At 43.5% G+C, this 22,575-nt stretch overlaps 1 protein-coding gene across 2 annotated transcripts; it reads left to right on the forward strand.

The window, feature by feature from the left end:
* Nucleotides 1-2,339: 2,339 nt before the first annotated feature.
* Nucleotides 2,340-8,220, forward strand: LOC120046799 (ADP-ribosylation factor 4-like). Of its 2 annotated transcripts, none has more exons than XM_038992312.1 (6): nucleotides 2,340-2,654; nucleotides 2,849-2,929; nucleotides 3,051-3,160; nucleotides 3,586-3,657; nucleotides 3,979-4,107; nucleotides 7,654-7,692. In XM_038992312.1, the coding sequence occupies exons 1-6, from the start codon at nucleotides 2,588-2,590 to the stop codon at nucleotides 7,675-7,677; spliced, it is 483 nt and encodes a 160-aa protein (XP_038848240.1). In that variant the 5' UTR covers nucleotides 2,340-2,587; the 3' UTR covers nucleotides 7,678-7,692. The 2 variants fall into 2 exon arrangements, with proteins under 2 accessions (XP_038848240.1, XP_038848239.1); XM_038992311.1 differs by lacking the exon at nucleotides 7,654-7,692 and adding an exon at nucleotides 7,774-8,220 and having other exon boundaries at nucleotides 2,344-2,654.
* Nucleotides 8,221-22,575: the final 14,355 nt, after the last annotated feature.

A 22,575-nucleotide genomic window follows, 5' to 3' on the forward strand; every position in this document is an offset into this window, starting at 1 on the left:
TTGGATTGATTTTAAGAAAGGCATTGATGTTTATGGTTAGGTACATTCATGCAACGATTGTGCTTTTTTCGCGAATGCGCTTTTGTTAAATCATCCCCGTTTGGCGAAGCAGGCTGTGATTCGATGATAAATTAACAGACACCTCATTGATTATATGCAACGCAGGCAGGACAAGCTTGTTAACCTAGTAATATCATCAACCATGTGTAGTTAACTAGTGATTATGTGAAGATTGATTGTTTTTTATAAGATAAGTTTAATGCTAGCTAGCAACTTACCTTGGCTCCTTGCTGCACTCGCGTAACAGGTGGTCAGCCTGCCACGCAGTTTCCTCGTGGAATGCAATGTAATCGGCCATAATCGGCGTCCAAAAATGCAGATTACCGATTGCTATGAAAACTTGAAAATAATACAAAAAAGGTACTTGAAGACCTCTCATATTGCCAACCTTACTACAATGGCAGTAAATATTTGTATGAATTCGACAACTCATAATGAAAGGAAAGTGAATGGTTTCACCCACTATCTGCCTGCGAACAGCGTTGTTCTACAATAATTACATTGCATGCAGCACGAGTGAGGTTGATGGAAACTACAATTTCACTTTGTCACACAAACAAAATTACCCCAGCCATTAACACATTGGTTGCTGTAATTTCATTCACCTCAGTCGATCTACAAACACATAGCCGAATAGCTATAAAAAAAAATGTTTGCAGTTTTACAGCTTATTTCCTGTAATTCTATACATTTTGCCACAGGGTGGTGAGAAATGTTGGCCGTTTTAAAGCTAATTTCCCGCGATTCTACACATTTGGCCATGATTTATGCCATTTTGATAAACGATTGAGTGACAGTGATCAACAAAAATAAATGAGGGACTCTGGAGAACAGCGCCCCTGGGAAGCCCAACTGATGACTTATTTTTGTTATTCCAAAAAATAAGGTCCAGACCTCAGTGTCCTTATACTGTATGTAGCTAAACTATAGATACTGGGGATTTCTATTGGAGAAGCAGTTTTAGCCTATCATGCTTGTAGGCGATGACAGACCGACTTTGGCTAACTAAGCTCATGTGTAGTGTGAGCGTTGCGTTATTCAAATCCGGTATCAGGATAAATAAAAAGCCAGGTCTGCTAACTTTCTTTAATTATGTTTAGGGTAGAACAGGGTAGGGTAGAACAGGGAACTGGCAGGAAGTACGTAAACAGCTGTTCTTATACCGTGATGACGTAGTTCCAACGCGTCTGTTGGCCTATCACAGTAGAGGCTGAGCGCGGTTTAAACTTTGCCCAGCCTATGCTGGCACTCGGACTTGTCCAAGTCCCTTAGTGCTCTCCTCTGTCCGCATCTGGTTGTTGGGTAGATTAGATCCGTTTTGTGTCTTTCCCGATGCTACACTCAAACAGTTCCTAATATGGTATTGTCCAGTAATCTACCCTCCCTGGTTGGTTTAGAGATATGCACCCCTCCCCTCTCCAGATTGACCACAGCTTTTATGGCCTTTCACTCAATGTTGGTCAGTCTTTACACACATACATCTGTATTGTTTGTGTGTGTGTGTAACAAAACAATATTCATCTTCATACAATATGGTAGCAGGCTATAGTGCATAAACATAAATCCTAACAGTAGAAACACGTCATCGGGTTTAACGGTTGTTTCGCGCCGAACTGCGAATGTGCAGGCCGTCCAATCAAAGGCACTTGTTCGATATTAAATAGCTTTTGACGAAAATAAAAACGTCAGCTTGTCACTTTCACGAGTTTGGAGTAATAACATGTTCTACTACTTAAGACACTGGCACCAATCTGGGCTGTGCCTTTAGATTTCGAAAAAGTATTTGTTATGTGAATAAACAGGACACTAGGATCTAGATACTAAATGGTTTGTCTTTATTTCATCACAGTTTCTTTCTCTGTTGATTTGCTTGAATAGAGAGCATTGAGAAATTCACGCACTAACACACACACACAGGAGTAGACCTCTTTCTCTTTGGAGGCGACGTCACACACACGAAGCTACCTGGAAGCAATTCCTGTTGCAGAGGTAAGTAGCAAGTACCATGATCTCAAGGAACTTTGCAGATACACGAAGCAATTCAAACGCGATTGAAATTGACTCAAGAAGCAACCCAGATGCAACTCTGTTGCCAGCAACAACATTTGCGTACAGGTTGCTTCGTGTGACATCGGTTTATCTTCAGACAACATTTAGTTAACAGAGAATGAATAGCAGCCTTGTAGACCAATCAGATTCTATCTCTACACATGAGAAACATTACAACATCCTGTATTCAGAGGTCAACAAAGTGAAAGTGACGTGGATGAAACGTTTAGAGAGGAATCGTCGCAGTCAGTTGACTGTTGTACCTGTGTGACCAGCCTGAAATGACAGTGCTCTGTGTTGGTGTCCCGTTACACATGTGGCTGAGTAGACTATATAAGCAGCGCAATGCAAACCAATCGTATAAATCAGTGTGTGCTGCTGTCTACCCTGCAGAATTGTTTGAAGCGCGAGATAGGCTGCTGCAGATTTCATTCCTTTCGGATTATTTGAAAAAGCGAAACATATTTTTTCAGCAATAATGGGTGTTATGGTTTCGCAACTCTTCTCTCGTTTCTTCGAGAAAAAACAGATGAGAATTCTGATGGGTAAGACTTATTTCCAATGTTGTTAATGTCATTGTGTTATTATTACAATGTTGCAATGTTTGTACAATGTTACAATGTATTTGTTACAATGTGTTATAACATTTACTTTTTTTGATTGATTTTACATAGGCCTATATTATATGCATATTATTCATATTACTTAGGTTTTAAAATTATCCATATTGTTCCTACAGTTGGGTTAGATGCTGCAGGGAAGACCACAGTCCTGTACAAACTAAAACTTGGAGAAGTTGTCACTACTATCCCCACTATTGGTAAGCATTGATTGATATATAGGCTATATCCAATGATTGACAACTTTTGCTTCTCATATGTATTTGACCCAGGACTGCTAGACAGAGCATAGCTGAATGTCTTTTGTGCTGATCACCATAGGGTTCAATGTGGAGACGGTTGAGTACAAGAACATCAGCTTCACGGTGTGGGATGTAGGTGGTCAGCACGTTATCAGACCTCTGTGGAAGCATTACTACCAGAACACTCAGGTAATACTAACCCTAACACTCTCAACTAACCTGAACATCCTCAACTAACCCTAACAGCCTCAACTAACCCTCACAGCCTCAACTAACCCTAGCAGTCTTATCTAACCCTAACAACCTTAACTAACCCTCACAGCCTCAACTAACCCTAGCAGTCTTATCTAACCCTAACAGCCTCAACTAACCCTAACAGCCTCACCTAACCCCAACAGCCTCAGTTAAGCCTAACAGCCTCAACTAAGCCTAACCCAAATAAACCTCAACTAACCCTAACAGCCTCACTTAAACACTCAGGTATTCTTACCCTAACAGCCTTAACTATGGGATCCATTTCAAATCCAGTCAATTCAGAAAATGAACTCAAATTCCAATTCCAATTTTCCTCATTCCTTAAAAGGATGTGTCTGTGTTCCAATGTCTTCATCCAGGGTCTTATATTTGTGGTAGACAGCAACGATCCTGAGAGGATAAATGATGCTTCAGAGGAACTGCAGAACATGGTGAGTCATCTGTCCTTCCATTAATCTTTCCACACTTTCCTATAGCAACTCTTAAGTTTTCTCTTGGCCACCGGAGAGGAGCGTAGTAACAGTATAATGGGATCTTTCTGATTCCCTACGAGGAATGTAATAATACAGTCATATGACTGTTCTAATAGAGATAGGAGAGAGTGTTTACCTGTTTAATGTGACTGTTCTGATTCCCTGTGTTCTGTGTTATTGATCCTCCACACACGATGCAACATTACAGAGAAAAGTGTAATAACTTAGTCAGTACTGTGGCTGTTCTGATTCCCTGTGTTCTTTGCTGTTGACCCACAGCTTGAAGAGGACCAGTTGAGAGATGTAGTTCTGCTGGTGTTCGCCAACAAACAGGACCTTCCCAACGCCATGTCTGTCAGTGACATCACAAATAAACTGGGACTGAGGAAACTTCAACTGAATACTCCTGTAAGTATGACCATCTAGAATCTCTAAGGTTTCGCGAGCCAACTCTAACTAGCATTAGCGCAATGACTGGACGTCTATGGTATCTTCTAGCATGCTAGCTGTTACCATGTGTCACGGCCGTCGTAGGGAGGAGACCAAGGCGCAGCGTGGTAAACGTACATTCTTCTTTATTAGAGAACGAACACTGAACAAAACAAACAAAATAACAAAACGAACCGTGAAGGTAATATGGATAGTGCAGACAGGCAACTAAACATAGATCAAGAACCCACAAAACCAAAAGGGAAAATGGCAACCTAAATATGATCCCCAATCAGAGACAACAACAAACAGCTGCCTCTGATTGGGAACCAATTCAGGCCACCATAGAAATACATATGCCTAGACTTACAAACACCCCTAGACATACAAAAAACCCTAGACAATAAAAAACAAGCATACCCACCCCCGTCACACCCTGACCTAACCAAAATAATAAAGAAAACATAGATAACTAAGGTCAGGGCGTGACACCATGCTAGCAGTTACCATAGACTTTCAGTCATTGTGCTAACACTAGTTAGCAATTGCGCTAATGCTAATGAGCAACTTTCTTCAAACTGCATGCAGACACGTACAGTTGAAGTCAGAAGTTTACATACACTTAGGTTGGAGTCATTAAAACTCGTTTTTCAACCACTCCACAAATTTCTTGTTGACATACCATAGTTTTGACAAGTCAGTTAGGACATCTACTGTTTGCATGTCACAAGTAATTTTTCCAACAATTGTTTACAGACAGATTATTTCACATATAATTCACTGTATCACAATTCCAGTGTGTCAGAAGTTTACATACACTAAGTTGACTGTGCTATTAAACAGCTTGGAAAATTCCAGAAAATGATGTCATGGCTTTAGAAGCTTCTGATAGGCTAATTGACATCATTTGAGTAAATTGGAGGTGTAGCTGTGGATGTATTTCAAGGCCTACCTTCAAACTCAGTGCCTCTTTGCTTGACATCATGGGAAAATCAAAAGAAATCAGCCAAGACAAGTCTGGTTCGTCCTTGGGAGCAATTTCCAAACGCCTGAAGGTACCATATTCATCTGTACAAACAATAGTACGCAAGTATAAACACCATGGGACCACGCAGCCGTCATAACGCTCAGGAGGAGACGCGTTCTGTCTCCTAGAGATGAACGTACTTCGGTGCGAAAAGTGCAAATCAATCCCAGAACAACAGCAAATCAAATCATCAAATCAAGTTTATTTTATATAGCCCTTCGTACATCAGCTAATATCTCGAAGTGCTGTACAGAAACCCAGCCTAAAACCCCAAACAGCAAGCAATGCAGGTGTAGAAGCACGGTGGCTAGGAAAAACTCCCTAGAAAGGCCAAAACCTAGGAAGAAACCTAGAGAGGAACCAGGCTATGAGGGGTGGCCAGTCCTCTTCTGGCTGTGCCGGGTGGAGATTATAACAGAACATGGCCAAGATGTTCTGGCCTTGTGAAGATGCTGGAGGAAACAGGTACAAATGTATCTATATCCACAGTAAAAGTTAGTAAGAGTCCTATATCGACATAACCTGAAAGGCCGCTCAGCAAGGAAGAAGCCACTGCTCCAAAACCGCCATAAAAAAGCCAGACTACAGTTTGCAACTGCACATGGGGACAAAGATCGTGCTTTTTGGAGAAATGTCCTCTGGTCTGATGAAACAAAAATAGAACTGTTTGGCCATAATGACAATCGTTATGTTTGGAGGAAAAAGGGGGAGGCTTGCAAGCCAAAGAACACCATCCCAACCGTGAAGCACAGGAGTGGCAGCATCATGTTGTGGGGGTGCTTTGCTGCAGGAGGGACTGGTGCACCTCACAAAATACATGGCATCATGAGGAAGGGAAATTATGTGGATATATTGAAGCAACATCTCAATCAATCAATCAAATGTATTTATCAAGCCCTTCTTACATCAACAGATGTCACAAAGTGCTGTACAGAAACCCAGCCTAAAACCCCAAACAGCAAGCAATGCAGGTGTAGAAGCACGGTGGCTAGGAAAAAGTCCCTAGAAAGGCCAAAACCTAGGAAGAAACCTAGAGAGGAACCAGGCTATGAGGGGTGGCCAGTCCTCTTCTGACTGTGCCGGGTGGAGATTATAACAAAACATAGCCAAGCTGTTCAAATGTTCATAGATGACCAGCAGGGTCAAATAATAATAATCACAGTGGTTGTCGAGGGTGCAGCAAGTCAGCACCTCAGGACTAAATGTCAGTTGGCTTTTCATAGCTGACCATTCAGAGTATCTCTACCGCTCCTGCTATCTCTAGAGAGTTGAAACAGCAGGTCTGGGACAGGTAGCACGTCCGGTAAAAGGTTAGGGTTCCATAGCTGAGGGCAGAACAGTTGAAACTGGAGCAGCAGCATGACCAGGTGGACTGGAGACAGCAAGGAGTCATCAGGCCAGGTAGTCCTGAGGCATGGTCCTAGGGCTCAGGCCCTCCGAGAGAGAGAAAGGAAGAAAGAGAGAAAAAGAGAAAAAGAGAGAGAGACAGAATTAGAGAGAGCATACTTAAATTCACACAGGACACCGGATAAGACAGGAGAAATACTCCAGATATAACAGACTGACCCTAGCCCCCGACACATACACTACTGCAGCATAAATACTGGAGGCTGAGACAGGAGGGGTCGGGAGACACTGTGGCCCCGTCCGACGATACCCCCGGACAGGGCCAAACAGGCAGGATATAACCCCACCCACTTTGCCAAAGCACAGCCCCCACACCACTAGAGGGATAACTTCAACCACCAACTTACCATCCTGAGACAAGGCTGAGTATAGCCCACAAAGATTTCCCCTACAGCACGAACCCAAGATGGGGTCGCCATCAGTCAGGAAGGATCTCAAGACATCAGTCAGGAAGTTAAAGCTTGGTTGCAAATGGGTCTTCCAAATTGACAATGACCCCAAGCACACTTCCAAAGTTGTGGCAAAATGGCTTAAGGACAACAAAGTCAAGGTATTGAAGTACCCATCACAAAGCCCTGACCTCAATCCTATAGAAAATGTGTGGGCAGAACTGAAAAAGCGTGTGCGAGCAAGGAGGCCTACAAACCTGACTCAGTTACACCAGCTCTGTCAGGAGGAATGGGCCAAAATTCACCCAACTTATTGTGGGAAGCTTGTGGAAGGCTACCCAAAACGTTTGACCCAAGTGAAACACTTTAAAGACAATGCTACCAAATAGTATTTGAGTGTATGTAAACTTCTGACCCACTGGGAATGTGATGAAAGAAATAAAAGCTTAAATAAATCATTCTCTAATATTATTCTGACATTTCACATTCTTAAAATAAAGTGGTGATCCTAACTGACCTATAACAGGGAATTTTAACTAGGATTAAATGTCAGGAATTGTGAAAAACTGAGTTCATCTGATTCTGGGCGTCATTCCCAAAATCCTGATGTATCCCTTTAAATGTTGAATACTGCAACTCGCCTCGGATTGAATCCCTGCCTAGATTTGCTAAATAATGCACTCTGGTTGTTTGTCATCTCAGTGGTTTGTCCAGGCTACCTGTTAATGACAGACTTTTTGTCCTCTCTCCTCAGTGGTTTGTCCAGGCTACCTGTTAATGACTGACTGTTTTAATGACTGAATGTTTGTCCTCTCTCCTCAGTGGTTTGTCCAGGCTACCTGTGCGACCCAGGGTTCAGGTCTGTTGGAGGGACTGGACTGGTTGGCTGACCAGCTTTCCAAGCGCTAACTAGCTGAGTTGGCTCTGTGGCGACGTTACCCCTAGGTACAGGTCTAGGATCAGCTTCACCCTGTAACAGCTGAGCCGAGCCCTCCTTAAGAACGACCAGGACACAAGGTTTACTCAAGAACAACCATACAATCAGAACAAAACTTAGAAGTGGCTTTCTGAAAAGTTTACGTTTCCATTTTTTGGGGGGTAATGCACTTTAATGTATTGCACATATTGTAACTTGGAAAGTTATATAAAATATATATATTTTAAATTATCACTGAATGAATGTAAGCAGATTCTTTATCAACACCCCTGTATTTATTTCCTGACTTCCAATACCTCACTACCTCTAATAAAATAATGTGTTTAAATGTATCTGCAGTCGTTTTCTTTGTGGGTTTTGTTTCAGTGGTTTCCCTTGTCGTCACTGAAGGTTCTGTGTAATGGAGACAAAGACTAAAACTGAACGGGGACATATTTGCGAACATTAGAAAAAGTTTACGTTTTAACTCTGTCTCCTTCTCAAAATGTGCATCAGCCAATTTAAATCGTTGACATAGTTGCACATGATCAAACGCTATATGTTAGCTGCTTCCATCAGATAACCCGGCAGATTTAGCCAGAGAGGAACAGGTAAAGAGAGAAGCCCAAAATATAGCTCCCTCCAGCAGGTGATGTTTTTCATTTTTTTCGCCCACCAAGTAAGGACTTTTTGTATGGCGGTCAATGAGTGTCTAATTTAACCAAAACCTAAAATGTATGGCTTATTTGCTTTGTGAGGTTTATTTAATTGAATAGAAGATTCATGATGCTTAAGTTGTTACGGGTTTACTGATATAAGTAGGACACATGACATCCCCGCAACTTTGAGAAAAAACACTTTATATCGGAGTAATTCTTTGAATGATTGCGTCGGAGGGGAAGGCTGCCGTCTTATTGGCTCTTAACCAACAATAACTTGTTTTGTACATAATGTTGCTGCTATCGTCTCTTATGACCGAAAAGAGCTTCTGGACATCAGAACTGCATTTGCTCACCGCAAACTGGATGAAAAGTTCTTCTTTAATGAGTCGGACAGGAGGGATATAATACAGACACCCGACCAGGCCTAGATCCCCGTTATTCGCTGGAGAAGGAAACACATATTTCGCGGAAAGAGATCAGGGTGCCTTGTGAGGATCAGGAGACGAGTGGCTAATCTCCCATGCCTTCCATCCTGCTAGCTAATGTTCAATCGCTGGAAAATAAATGGGACGAACTGAAAGCAGGTTTATCCTACCAACGGGACATTGAAAACTGTAATATCTTATGTTTCACCGAGTCGTGGCTGAACAACGACATTAAGAACATACAGCTGGTGGGTTATACAATCTATCGGCACGACAGAACAGCAGCCTCTGGTAAGACACGGGGCGGGAGCCTACGCATTTATGTATACAACAGCTGGTGCACAATATCTAAGGAAGTCTTGAGGTTTTGCTTGCCTGAGTTAGAGTATCTCATCATAAGCTGTAGACCACACTATCTACCTAGAGAGTTTTCATCTGTATTTTTAGTAGCTGTCTACATACCACCACAGACCGATGCTGGCACTAAAACCACACTCAATGAGCTGTATACAGCTATAAGCAAACAGGAAAACGCTCATCCAGACGCGGCGCTCCTAGTGGCCGGGGACTTTAATGCAGGGAAACTTAAATCAGTTTTACCTCATTTCTATCAGCATGTTAATTATGCACCAGAGGGAAAACAATTCTAGACCACCTTTACTCCACACACAGAGATGCATACAAAGCTCTCCCTTGCCCCCCATTTGGCAAATCTGACTATAATTCTATCCTCCTGATTCCTGCTTACAAGCAAAAATTAAAGCAGGACGCACCAGTGACTCGGTCTATAAAAAAGTGGTCAGATGAAGCAGATGTTAAACTACAGCACTGTTTTGCTAGCACAGACTGGAATATGTTCCGGGATTCTTCAAATGGCATTGAGGAGTACACCACATCAGTAACTGGCGTTATCAGTGCATTTACAAGTGCATCGAGGACTTCGTACCCAACCAGAAGCCATGGATTACAGGCAACATTCGCACTCAGCTAAAGGGTAGAGCTGATGCTTTCAAGGAGCGGGACTCTAACCCGGAAGCTTCTAAGAAATCCCGCTATGCCCTCCGACGAAACATCAAACAGGCCAAGCATCAATACAGGACTAAGATTGAATCATACTACACCGGCTCTGACACTCATCGGATGTGGCAGGGCCTGCAAACTATTACAGACTACAAAGGGAAGCACAGCCGAGAGCTACTCAGTGACACAAGCCTACCTGACTAGCTAAATAACTTTTATGCTTGCAACCGGGCAAGTAACACTGAAACATGCATGAGAGCATCAGCTGAGCCGGACGACTGTGTGATCACGCTCTCCGCAGCCAATGTGAGTAAGACCTTTAAACAGGGCCAGATGGATTACCAGGACGTGTACCATCTGGCAAGTGTCTCCACTAACATTTTCAACCTCTCCCTGTCTGAGTCTGTAATACCAACATGTTTCAAGCAGACCACCATAGTCCCTGTGCCCAAGAACACTAAGGTAATCTGCCTAAATGACTACCGACCCGTAGCCCTCACGTCTGTAGCAATGAAATGCTTTGAAAGGCTGGTCATGGCTCACATCAACACCATTATCCCAGAAACCCTAGACCCCACTCCAATTTGCATACCGCACCAACAGATCCACAGATGATGCAATCTTTATTGCACGCCGCACTGCCATTTCACACCTGGACAAAAGGAACACCTATGTGAGAATGCTATTCATTGACTAAAGCTCAGCGTACAACACCATAGTGCCCTCAAAGCTCATCAGTAAGCTAAGGACTACTCCTCTGTAACTGGATCCTGGACTGCCTGACGGGCCGCCCCCAGGTGGTAAGGGTAGGTAACAACACATCCGCCATGCTGATCCTCAACACGGGGGCCCCTCAGGGGTGCGTGCTCAGTCCCCTCCTGTACTCCCTGTTCACTCATGACTGCACGGCCTGGCACGGCTCCAACACCATCATTAAGTTTGCAGATGACACAACAGTGGTAGGCTTGATCACCGACAATGACGAGACAGCCTATAGGGAGGAGATCAGAGACCTGACCGTGTGGTGCAAGGACAACAAACTCTCCCTCAATGTGATCAAGACAAAGGAGATGATTGTGGACTACACGAAAAGGAGGACCGAGCACGCCCCCATTCTCATCGACAGGACTGTAGTGGAGCAGGTTGAGAGCTTCAAGTTCTTTGGCGTCCACATCACCAACAAACTAACATGGTCCAAGCACACCAAGACAGTTGTGTAGAGGGCACTACAAAACCTATTCCCCCTCAGGAGACTGAAAAGATTTGGCATTGGTCCTCAGAGCCTCAAAATGTTTTACAGCTGCACCATCGAGAGCATCCTGATGGGTTGCATTACTGCCTGGTATCGCAGCTGCTCGCCCTCCGACCGCAGGCACTACAGAGGGTAGTGGTGTACGGCCCAGTACATCACCGGGACCAAGCTTCCTGCCATTCAGGATCTCTATACCAGGCGGTGTCAGAGAAAGGCCCTAAAAATTGTCAAAGACTCCAGCCATCCAAGTCATAGACTGTTCTCTCTGCTACCGCACAGCAAGCGGTACCGGAGTACCAACTGTAGGTCCATGAGGCTCCTAAATAGCTTCTACCCCCAAGCCATAAGACTCCTGAACAGCTAATCAAATGGCTACCCAGAATATTTGCATTGCGCAGCCCCCCCCCCCCCCCCCTCCCCACCTCTTCTACGCTGCTGCTACTCTCTGTTATTATCTACACATAGTCACTTTAATAACTCTACCCACATGTACATATTACCTCAATTACCTCGACACCGGTGCCCCCGCACATTGACTCTATACCGGTACCCCCTGTATATAGCCCTGCTATTGTTATTTACTGCTGCTCTTTAATTAATAATTTGTTATTCTGATCTCTTACTTTTTTTGTTATTTTCTTAAAACTGCATTGTTGGTTAAGGTCTTGTAAGTAAGCATTTCACTGTAAGGTCTACACCTGTTGTATTCGGGGCATGTGACAAATACAATTTGATTTGATTTGATTTGACTTGTCTCGATATGAATATGTATATTCATGGTACGAGGCTAGTAGCATAGCATCTCTTCCTTGAATACAGGCGGTTGACGTCAACAACCCTCATCAAATGTTCAAATAGTATTAAAATAATGAGATGTATCCACCAATCCAAAGAAAGCATAGGTGGGAGCTAGACAGCCCGCTATGCCGCTTTGTGGACAATGACTCCCGTTGTTAGGGAGGAGAGATAAGTATCTATTCAGTATATGATGTTGTTGTTTATCTACCTTAGTTCAATGCACTGACTGTCAGTTGGTGTGGATAAGAGCGTCTGGTAAGTGACTGTAACGGCAGATTTCCTCCTCTTCGTCTGAGGAGGAGGTGTAGCAGGGATCGGACCAAAGTGCAGCGTTGTTAGTGTTCATCATGTTTAATAACGACAAAAAACATGAACACTACAAAATACAAAAACAACAAATGTGAAAAACCGAAACAGTCCTATCTGGTGCATAGACACAAAGACAGAAGACAACCACCCACAAAACCCAACACAAAACAGGCTACCTAAATATGGTTCCCAATCAGAGACAATGACTAACACCTGCCTCTGATTGAGAACCATATCAGGCCAAACATAGAAACGGGAAAACTAGACACACAACATAGAATGCCCACTCAGCTCACGTCCTGACCAACACTAAAACAACGAAAACACAAAAGAACTATGGTCAGAACGTGACAGTGACCATTTTTTTATGTAAAAACAAACACTTGCAAAGCATGCTGGGTATTATTCTAATGAGCTTCGCCCCAAACAAGTTTTGGCCGGAGCGTACCAGATCCAAATCTCAACGTAATTTTGCTTACTGGGATACATCTTTATGTGAATTAACTACACTGAACAATATATGAACAAATATAAACTCAACATGTAAAGTGTTGGTCCCCATGTTTCATGAGCTGAAATAAAAGATCCCAGAAATGTTCCATAGGCACAAAAAGCTTATTACTCTCAAACTTTGTGCACAAATTTGTTTACATCCTTGTTAGTTAGCATTTCTCCTTTGCCAAAGATAATCCATCCACCTGACAGGTGTGGCATATCGAGAAGCTGATTCAACAGCATGATCATTACACAGATGCATCTTGTGCTGGGGAAAATAAAAGGCCAATCTAAAATGTGCGTTTTGTCACACAACACTGCCACAGATGTCTAAAGTGATGATGGAGCATGCAATTGGCATGCTGACTGCAAGAATGTCCACCAGAGCTGTTGCCAGATAATTTAATGTTAATTTCTATTCCATAAGCCGCCTCCAATGTCATCTTAGAGAATTTGGTAGTACGTCCAACCATGCTCACAACCGCAGACCATGTGTATGGCGTTGTGTGGGTGAGCGTTTTGCTGATGTCAACATTGTGAGCAGAGTGCCCCATGGTGGCGGTGGGGTTATGGTATTTTATCAATGGCAATTTGAATGCACAGAGATACCGGGACGAGATCCTGAGGCCCATTGTCGTGCCATTCATCTGCCACAATCACCTCATGTTTCAGCATGATAATGCACGGCCCCATGCCCCATTTGTGGTTCCCAAGTGGTCCAGAGGTATAAGGCACTGCATCTCAGTGCTAGAGGCATCACTACAGACCCTGGTTTGATCCTTGCTTCGATCCCGGGCTGGATCACAACCGGCCGTGGTCTGGAGTACCATATGTCGGTGCACAATTGGCCCAGCATCATTCAGGTTAGGGGAGGGTTTGGCCGTGGTAGGCCGTCATTTTAAATAAGAATTTGGTCTTATTTCATGGCCTGCATACTCACCAGACATATCACCCAATGAGCACGTTTGGGATGCTCAGGATGGACATGTACAACAGCGTGTTCCATTTCTTGACAATATCCATCAACTTCGCACAGCCATTGAAGAAGAGTGGGACAACATTCCACAGGCCACAATCAACAGCCTGATCAACTCTATGAAAAGGAGATGTGTTGTGCTGCATGAGGTAAATGGTGGTCAATCTAGACACTGACTGGTTTTCTGATCCACGCCCCTAACTTAATTTTTTAAGGTATATGTGACCAACAGATGCCTATCTGTATTCCCACGTCTCGTGAAATCCATAAATTAGGGCCTAATTTATTTATTTAAATTGGCTGATATCCTTATATGAACTGTAACTCAATAAAACCTTTGAAAATGTTGCATGTTGCGTTTATATTTCTGTTTAGTATAATATCATAGGCAGGGCTGTAGCCAAGGTTAATTTACTGCATTTCTATACTATGCATTTTCCATATTTACTGATCTTCATGCCTTAAAGTAATGATGGACTGTCGTTTCTCTTTGCTTATTTGAGCTGTTCTTGCCGTAATATGGACTTGGTCTTTTACTAAATAAGGCTATCTTTTGTATACCACCCCTACCTTCACAACACAAGTGGTTGGCTCAAACGCATTAAGAAGGAAAGAAATTCCCAAAATTAACTTTTAACTATGCACACCTGTTCATTGAAATGCATTTCAGGTGACTACATCATGAAGCTGGTTGAGAGAATTCCAAGAGTGTGCAAAGCTGTCATCAAGGCAAAGGATGGCTACATTGAAGAATCTAAAATCAAAACTATAGTTTGATTTGTTGAAAAAGAAATTGGTAACTATATGATTCCATATGTTTTATTTCCTAGTTTTGATGTCTTCACTATTATTCTACTATTTTTCTATAATACGATTGGTATACATATATATACACTACCATTCAAAAGTTTGGGGTCACTTAGAAATGTCCTTGTTTGTGAAAGAAAAGCATATTTTTCATCCATTAAAATAACATTAAATTGATCAGAAATACAGTGTTGACATTGTTAATGTTGTAAATGACTATTGTAGCTGAAAATGGCAGATTTTTTAATGGAATATCTACATAGGCGTACAGAGGCCCATTATCAGCAACCATCACTCCTGTGTTCCAATGGCACGTTGTGTTAGCTAATCCAAGTTGATTATTTTAAAAGGCTAATTGATCATTAGAAAACCTCTTTGCAATTATGTTAGCACAGCTGAAAACTGTTGTTCTGATTAAAGAAGCAATAAAACTGGCCTTCTTGAGACTAGTTGAGTATCTGAAGCATCAGCATTTGTGGATTCGATTACAGGCTCAAAATGGCCAGAAACAAAGCACTTTCTTCTGAAACTCGTCAGTCTATTCTTGTTCTGAGAAATGAAGGCTATTCCATGTGATAAATGCTAAGAAACTGAAGATCTCGTACAACGCTGTGTACTACTTCCTTCACAGAACAGTGCAAACTGGCGCTAACCAGAATAGAACACCGCCATTGTTATATGCGCCGAATACAACGTTGACCTTACAGTGAAATGCTTACTTACAAGCCCTTAACCAACAATGCAGTTTTAAGAAAAATAAGTGTTAGGTAAAAAACAGATAAGTAAAAATGTGTGCGGGGGCACAGGTTAGTCGAGGTAATTGAGGTAATATGTGAATGTAGGTAGAGTTAAAGTGACAACCAACACCGCCTGGTATAGAGGTCCTGGATGGCAGGAAGCTTGGCCCCAGTGATGTACCATACACAATACCCTCTGTAGTGTGGCCAAGGAGGCCGAGCAGCTGCCATACCAGGAGGTGATGCAACCAGTCAGGATGCTCTCGATGGTGCAGCTGTAGAACTTTTTGAGGATCTGAGGACCCATGCCAAATCTTTTTAGTCTCCTGAGGAGGAATAGGCTTTGTCGTGACCTCTTCACGACTGTCTTGGTGTGACTGGACCATGATAGTTTGTTGGAGATGTGGACGCCAAGGAACTTCAAGCTCTCAACCTGCTCCACTACAGCCCCGTCGATGAGAATGGGGGCGTGCTCGGTCCTCCTTTTCCTGTAGTCCACAATCATTTCCTTTGTCTTGATCACGTTGAGAGACCACACGGCCAGGTCTCTGACCTCCTTCCTATAAGCTGTCTCATCGTTGTCGGTGATCAGGCCTACCACTGTTGTGTCGTCTGCAAACTTAATGATGGTGTTGGAGTCGTGCCTGACCATGCAGTCATGAGTGAACAGGGAGTACAGGAGGGGACTGAGCATGCACCCGAGGGGCCCCCGTGTTGAGGATCAGTGTGGCAGATGTGTTGTTACCACCTGGGGGCGGCCCACCAGGATCCAGTTGCAGAGGGAGGTGTTTAGTACCAGGGTCCTTAGCTTAGTGATGTTGAACGCTGAGCTGTAGTCAATGAATAGCATTCTCACATAGGTTTTCCTTTTGTCCAGGTGGGAAAGGGCAGTGTGGAGTACAATAGAGATTGCATCATCTGTGGATCAGTTGAGGCCGTATGCAAATTGGAGTGGGTCTAGGGTTTCTGGGATAATGGTGTTGATGTAAACCATGACCAGCCTTTCAAAGCACTTCATGGCTATAGATGTGAGTGCTACGGGTTGGTAGTCATTTAGGCAGATTACCTTAGTGTTCTTGGGCACAGGGACTATGGTGGTCTGCTTGAAACATGTTTGTTTTACAGATTCAGTCAGGGACAGGTTGAAAATGTCAGTGAAGACACTTGCCAGTTTGTCAGCGCATGCTCGGAGTACACATCCTGGTAATCCATCTGGCCCTGCGGCCTTGTAAATGTTGACCTGTTTAAAGGTCTTACTCACATCGGCTATGGAGAGCGTGATCACACAGTCGTCCGGAACAGCTGATGCTCTCATGCATGCTTTAGTGTTGCTTGCCTGGAAGCGAGCAAATTAGTAATTTAGCTAATCTGGTAGGCTCGTGTCAATGGGCAGCTCTGGGGGGGCTTCCCTTTGTAGTCTGTAATAGTTTGCAAGCCCTGCCACATCCAACGAGCGTCGGAGCCGGTGTAGTACGATTCAATCTTAGTCCTGTATTGACGCTATGCCTGTTTGATGGTTCGTTGGCGGGTATAGAGGGATTTCTTATAAGCTTCAGCTCCTTGAAAGCGGAAGCTCTACCTTTTAGCTCAGTGCGGATGTTGCCTGTAATCCATGGCTTCTGGTTGGGGTATGTACGTACAGTCACTGTTGGGACGACGTCATCGATGCACTTGGACTTGGACCTACTCACTGTCACAGTTACACTCTGGACCTAGTTTTGTCCCATGGAATAAATGTTGTGGATCTTAATGTTTTTCCTCATAATCCTGGACTATCGGACCACCATTTTATTACGTTTGCAATCGCAACAAATAATCTACTCAGACCCCAACCAAGGAGCATCAAAAGTCGTGCTATAAATTCTCAGACAACACAAAGATTCCTTGATGCCCTTCCAGACTCCCTCTGCCTACCCAAGGACGTCAGAGGACAAAAATCAGTTAACCACCTAACTGAGGAACTTAATTTAACCTTGCACAATACCCTAGATGCAGTTGCACCCCTATAAACCAAAAACATTTGTCATAAGAAACTAGCTCCCTTGGTATACAGAAAATACCCGAGCTCTGAAGCAAGCTTCCAGAAAACTGGAACGGAAATGGCGCCACACCAAACTGGAAGTCTTCCGACTAGCTTGGAAAGACAGTACCGTGCAGTATCGAAGAGCCCTCACTGCTGCTCGATCATCCTATTTTTCCAACTTAATTGAGGAAAATAAGAACAATCCTACATTTATTTTTGATACTGTCGCAAAGCTAACTAAAAAGCAGCATTCCCCAAGTGAGGATGGCTTTCACTTCAGCAGTAATAAATTCATGAACTTCTTTGAGGAAAAGATCATGATCATTAGAAAGCAAATTACGGACTCCTCTTTAAATCTGCGTATTCTTCCAAAGCTCAGTTGTCCTGATTCTGCACAACTCTGCCAGGACCTAGGATCAAGAGAGACACTTAAGTGTTTTAGTACTATATCTCTTGACACAATGATGAAAATAATCATGGCCTCTAAAACTTCAAGCTGCATACTGGACCCTATTCCAACTAAACTACTGAAAGAGCTGCTTCCTGTGCTTGACCCTCCTATGTTGAACATAATAAACGGCTCTCTATCCACCGGATGTGTACCAAACTCACTAAAAGTGGCAGTAATAAAGCCTCTCTTGAAAAAGCCAAACCTTGACCCAGAAAATATAAAAAACTATCGGCCTATATCGAATCTTCCATTCCTCTCAAAACTCACTGCCTTCCTGAAGACAAACAATGTATACGAAATGCTTCAGTCTGGTTTTAGACCCCATCATAGCACTGAGACTGCACTTGTGAAGGTGGTAAATGACCTTTTAATGGCGTCAGACCGAGGCTCTGCATCTGTCCTCGTGCTCCTAGACCTTAGTGCTGCCTTTGATACCATCGATCACCACATTCTTTTGGAGAGATTGGAAACCCAAATTGGTCTATACGGACAAGTTCTGGCCTGGTTTAGATCTTATCTGTCGGAAAGATATCAGTTTGTCTCTGTGAATGGTTTGTCCTCTGACAAATCAACTGTAAATTTCGGTGTTCCTCAAGGTTCCGTTTTAGGACCACTATTGTTTTCATTATATATTTTACCTCTTGGGGATGTCATTCGAAAACATAATGTTAACTTTCACTGCTATGCAGATGACACACAGCTGTACATTTCAATGAAACATGGTGAAGCCCCAAAATTGCCCTCGCTAGAAGCCTGTGTTTCAGACATAAGGAAGTGGATGGCTGCAAACTTTCTACTTTTAATCTCGGACAAAACAGAGATGCTTGTTCTAGGTCCCAAGAAACAAAGAGATCTTCTGTTGAATCTGACAATTAATCTTGATGGTTGTAAAGTCGTCTCAAATAAAACTGTGAAGGACCTCGGCGTTACTCTGGACCCTGATCTCTCTTTTGACGAACATATCAAGACTGTTTCAAGGACAGCTTTTTTCCCATCTACGTAACATTGCAAAAATCAGAAACTTTCTGTCCAAAAATGATGCAGAAAAATGAATCCATGCTTTTGTTACTTCTAGGTTAGACTACTGGAATGCTCTACTTTCCGGCTACCCGGATAAAGCACTAAATAAACTTCAGTTAGTGCTAAATATGGCTGCTAGAATCCTGACTAGAACCCAAAAATTTGATCATATTACTCCAGTGCAAGCCTCCCTACACTGGCTTCCTGTTAAGGCAAGGGCTGATTTCAAGGTTTTACTGCTAACCTACAAAGCATTACATGGGCTTGCTCCTACCTATCTTTCCGATTTGGTCCTGCCGTACATACCTACACGTACGCTACGGTCACAAGACGCAGGCCTCCTAATTGTCCCTAGAATTTTTAAGCAAACAGCTGGAGGCAGGGCTTTCTCCTATAGAGCTCCATTTTTATGGAATGGTCTGCCTACCCATGTGAGAGATGCACAATTGGCCTAGCGTCGTCCGGGTTAGGGAGGGTTTGGCCGGTAGGGTTATCCTTGTCTCATCGCGTACTAGCGACTCCTGTGGCGGGCCAGGCGCAGTGCACGCTAACCAGGTCGCCAGGTGCACGGTGTTTCCTCCGACACATTGGTGCGGCTGGCTTCCGGGTTGGATGCGCGCTGTGTTAAGAAGCAGTGCGGCTTGGTTGGGTTGTGTTTCGGAGGACGCATGGCTTTCGACCTTCGTCTCTCCCGAGCCCGTATGGGAGTTGTAGCGATGAGACAAGATAGTAACTACTAACAATTGGATACTACGAAATTGGGGAGAAAAGGGGGTAAAAAAATAAATAATAATAAAATAGAGAGACGCAGACTCGGTCTCAACCTTTAAGTCTTTACTGAAGAGTCATCTCTTCAGTGGGTCATATGATTGAGTGTAGTCTGGCCCAGGAGTGTGAAGGTGAACGGAAAGGCTCTGGAGCAACGAACCGCCCTTGCTGTCTCTGCCTGGCCGGTTCCCCTCTCTCCACTGGAATTATCTGCCTCTAACCCTATTACAGGGGCTGAGTCACTGGCTTACTGGTGCTCTTTCATGCCATCCCTAGGAGGTGTGCGTGAGTGGGTTGAGTCACTGACGTGATCTTCCTGTCTGGGTTGGCGCCCCCCTTGGGTTGTGCCGTGGCGGAGATCTTTGTGGGCTATACTCGGCCTTGTCTCAGGATGGTAAGTTGGTGGTTGAAGATATCCCTCTAGTGGTGTGGGGGCTGTGCTTTGGCAAAGTGGGTGGGGTTATATCCTTCCTGTTTGGCCCTGTCCGGGGGTGTCATCGGATTGGGCCACAGTGTCTCCTGACCCCTCCTGTCTCAGCCTCCAGTATTTATGCTGCAGTAGTTTATATGTCGGGGGGCTAGGGTCGGTTTGTTATATCTGGAGTACTTCTCCTGTCTTATCTGGTGTCCTGTGTGAATTTAAGTATGCTCTTTCTAATTCTCTCTTTCTCTCTTTCTTTGTTTCTCTCTCTCGGAGGACCTGAGCCCTAGGACCATGCCTCAGGACTACCTGGCATGATGACTCCTTGCTGTCCCCAGTCCACCTGGCCGTGCTGCTGCTTCAGTTTCAACTGTTCTGCCTGCGGCTATGGAACCCTGACCTGCTACCTGTCCCAGACCTGCTGTTTTCAACTCTCTAGAGACAGCAGGAGCGGTAGAGATACTCTTAATGATTGGCTATGAAAAGCCAACTGACATTTACTCCTGAGGTGCTGACTTGCTGCACCCTCGACAACTACTGTGATTATTATTATTTGACCATGCTGGTCATTTATGAACATTTGAACATCTTGGCCATGTTCTGTTATAATCTCCACCCGGCACAGGCAGAAGAGGACTGGCCACCCCTCATAGTCTGGTTCCTCTCTAGGTTTCTTCCTAGGTTCTTGCCTTTCTAGGGAGTTTTTCCTAGCCACCGTGCTTCTACACCTGCATTGCTTGCTGTTTGGGGTTTTAGGCTGGGTTTCTGTACAGCATTTGAGATATCAGCTGATGTAAGAAGGGCTATATAAATACAATTGATTTGATTTGATTCCAGTCTGTGCTAGCAAATCAGTCCTGTAGCTTAGCATCTGCATCATCTGACCACTTCTTTATTGACTGAGTCACTGGTAGTTCCTGCTTTAGTTTTTGCTTGTAAGCAGGAATCAGGAGGATAGAATTATGGTCAGATTTGCCAAATAGGGGGCGAGGGAGAGCTTTGTATGCGTCTCTGTGTGTGGAGTAAAGGTGGTCTAGGGTTTTTCTTCCTCTGGTTGCACATTTAACATGCTGATAGAAATTAGGTAAAACTGATTTAAGCTTACCTGCATTAAAGTCCCCGGCCACTAGGAGCGCTACATCTGGATGAGCATTTTCCTGTTTGCTTATGGCCGTATACAGCTCATTGAGTGCGGTCTTAATGCCAGCATCGGTTTGTGGTGGTAAATAGACAGCTATGAAGAATATAGATGAAAACTCTCTTGGTAAATAGTGTGGTCTACAGTTTATCACGAGCAAAACCTTGAGAGTTCCTTACTATTAGATTTCGTGCACCAGCTGTTGTTTACAAATATATACAGACCGCCACCACTTATCTTACCAGAGGTGGCTGTTCTATCTTGCCAATGCAGCGTAAACCCCGCCAGCTGTATGTTATTCATGTCATCGTTCAGCCACAACTCGGTGCAACATAAGATATTACAGTTTTTAATGTACAGATGGCACAGATACAATGATGAGGCCTCTTTCCATATCTATGCTATGGCCCTGCCCCCATCCTCACCATCCCCATCAAGCCTGCTGTCCAGATTTACAGAGGTACAGCCTGGCGTTGCTACCCGACCACCTCGCACATCAAGTGGTGGAGTAGGACGAATCAACCTAACCTGCCTCATGGCGCTTACCTGTGTGAAGCTAGCCACAATAAGCATTTGCCACAATAATGGAATTTGCGGTTTGCATTCAAAATAATAGTTCCTCATTGAAACTGATTGGAATGGATACAAATAGTGGAATAATGTTATATTTGGACTAGATAATGCTAAACAAGGTTGGTATGTTGTATAAATAACTACAATAATTAATTAATTTGACAAAAAACAGTAAAAAAAACACTTTAATTGGGGAGGATGGGCTCATGGCAATGGCTGGAGCAGAATCAATGCAATAGTATCAAATACATCAAACACGTGTTTGATGCCATTCCATTTGCTCCATTCCAGCCATTATTATGAGCTGTCCTCCCCTCAGCAGCCTCCACTGCTGTGGATGTATTAGATAATTGCATTTGGGGCCTACATATATGCACTGTACAGCCTTACCTATGAAGTTTGCACTCATGAAATGGGGCATCCGCCTACTACTCAGTGACACCCAAAGATTACAATTCCAAGTTAAGTAAGGAAAGAGTTGGTAAGGTTGTACGGTGCATATATGTATGCCCCCATTGCAATTGTGCAGTCTAATACATATAACTGTTTTTTTCATTGACAGTTCATTGTCAAATTAATTAATTATTGTATTTATTTGTAAGTTATATAACAACAGTCCAAACTTGTTTAGCATTATCTATTCCAAATATGGCATTATTCCACTATTTGTATCCGTTTGGATCAGTTTCAATGGGGGACTTTATTTTGAAGGCGAACAGCAAATTCCACTATTGTGGCCAATCACTCTGACTGCCACATCAGTCGCTCCTATCGCACATCTACTTCCTTGTCTCCGACAGCCAATCGCTTGGCCGTGATTCCAACAACGTAAT

The sequence above is a fragment of the Salvelinus namaycush genome, chromosome 4, assembly GCF_016432855.1.
Source record: "Salvelinus namaycush isolate Seneca chromosome 4, SaNama_1.0, whole genome shotgun sequence".
NCBI classification, from domain to species: domain Eukaryota; kingdom Metazoa; phylum Chordata; class Actinopteri; order Salmoniformes; family Salmonidae; genus Salvelinus; species Salvelinus namaycush.

Bases quoted from the DNA above. Each gene is read 5' to 3' on its own strand.
- LOC120046799 (XM_038992311.1), top strand. From the start codon at position 2,588: ATGGGTGTTATGGTTTCGCAACTCTTCTCTCGTTTCTTCGAGAAAAAA. The intron at 3,161-3,585 runs GTAATACTAACC...GTCTTCATCCAG, and splicing joins ATTACTACCAGAACACTCAG to GGTCTTATATTTGTGGTAGA. The intron at 3,658-3,978 runs GTGAGTCATCTG...GTTGACCCACAG, and splicing joins CAGAGGAACTGCAGAACATG to CTTGAAGAGGACCAGTTGAG.